This window comes from Sylvia atricapilla, chromosome 5 (genome assembly GCF_009819655.1).
Source record: "Sylvia atricapilla isolate bSylAtr1 chromosome 5, bSylAtr1.pri, whole genome shotgun sequence".
Lineage (NCBI taxonomy): Eukaryota > Metazoa > Chordata > Aves > Passeriformes > Sylviidae > Sylvia > Sylvia atricapilla.
This window is the reverse complement of record NC_089144.1, coordinates 22298738-22300029: the sequence shown is the minus strand read 5'-3', so window position 1 is coordinate 22300029 and position 1292 is coordinate 22298738. Positions and strand designations below refer to the sequence as shown.

Below are 1292 nucleotides of genomic sequence, written 5' to 3'. Positions count from 1 at the left end.
ACCCTGGCCAGGGCCCATCTGGGCACACCAAGGCTGTGTGGGTGGGACGTTGATGCTGAAGGTGCTGGTGACAAACTCAGGGAAATCCTGGGAGGAGGAACTTGGAAACTCCTCCTGAGGTGGTCCCTGTACTTCTCCCTTCCCATGCATTGGTGGCTGTGGTGGGGACGGCTCACGGTGAGATTTGGGACCGCTTGTGGTGGGATTTGGGAGGGCTGTGGTGGGGACAGGACCATGAGGCCGAGCTGGGGGAGGTTTGGGAATCCCCATGGAGCATTCAGGGTGGGAGATGGGACAACAAAGCCTTGGAAACTCCAGAGATGGCAGCTTTAATCAGGAACCTTCCCGGGTGAGTGACACGTCCCCTGTGCCCCGCTGGGGACAGGAACCTCTTCCCTGTGCATGGAAATGTCCAGAAGGAACAGACAGGGGAGAGCGGGGAGGAGAGAAGGGGAGGAGAAGGAACACGTGAGGTCGCTCGATGGGTCGAGAACGGACATCGCTGATGTCACACCCAGCCATCAGTCCCCTCCTGTCACTTCCTCCGCCCGATCTGGGCCATCAGGTGGGCGTTGGCCGCCGCCTTGGCCCGCAAGTTCTTGGCCTTGGCGATGTTGAAGAGGATGTTCATGATGTTGGTGGGGACGTCGAGGGACAGCGTGACCTTGGTGCGCCGGTCGCCCTTGGCCCGGTTCTGGGAGGCCTTGCCCTTCACCTGCGCCTGGGACACGAGTTTGTAGTGGCCGTCCCCAGGGAATGTCCTTTTGCCCAGCTCTTCCTCCACCTCATCCTCCTCCTCAGACACCTCCTCCAGGGATGGCGGCTCAGAGCCGCGCTTGTCCAGGACGGAATTCTCCTCGGGATGGATCTTCTGAGCTTCCGACAGGGCGGCGTTGAGGCAGCTGAAGATGGAGGCGCTGTTGGAGAGGCTCAGGGCCCGGCCGGTGCCGGCGGCTCCCAGCAGGATGAGCAGGAGCAGCAGCCTGGGGTGGGACATGGCGGTGGCCTGGGGACACCAGGGGAGGGCAGAGAGGGACGTGAGGTTCTCGTGGCACCTGGGGAGATCTGACCTCTCCTCGTTCCTTCCCAACCCCAAACTCCTCTCGCTGCGTTCCTGGAGTCACCTCCCAGGTGCCATCTGAAGGTTGGGACAGGTGGGAACGAGTTTCCTTGGGAGGCAGCCCCCAGCCCTTGGTTTTGGGGTTAGGGTGGGAGATGGGGTGTCCAAGAAGCTTCACTTCCATGGAGCTTCCATGGAACTTCCATGGAGGGGAGGATTTGGCATTTCCTTC

The 1292-nt window shown here is 61.4% G+C and overlaps 1 protein-coding gene across 1 annotated transcript; it reads right to left on the bottom strand.

Annotated features, from left to right (window-relative positions):
• Positions 1-535: 535 nt before the first annotated feature.
• On the bottom strand, positions 536-1060 carry UCN3 (urocortin 3). Its single transcript, XM_066320268.1, has one exon. It carries the CDS (start codon positions 995-997, stop codon positions 536-538), a length of 462 nt encoding a protein of 153 aa, XP_066176365.1. The 5' UTR covers positions 998-1060.
• Positions 1061-1292: the final 232 nt, after the last annotated feature.

What these genes read in the sequence shown, in the direction of transcription:
- UCN3 (XM_066320268.1), bottom strand. Translation starts at nt 997, where the DNA reads ATGTCCCACCCCAGGCTGCTGCTCCTGCTCATCCTGCTGGGAGCCGCC.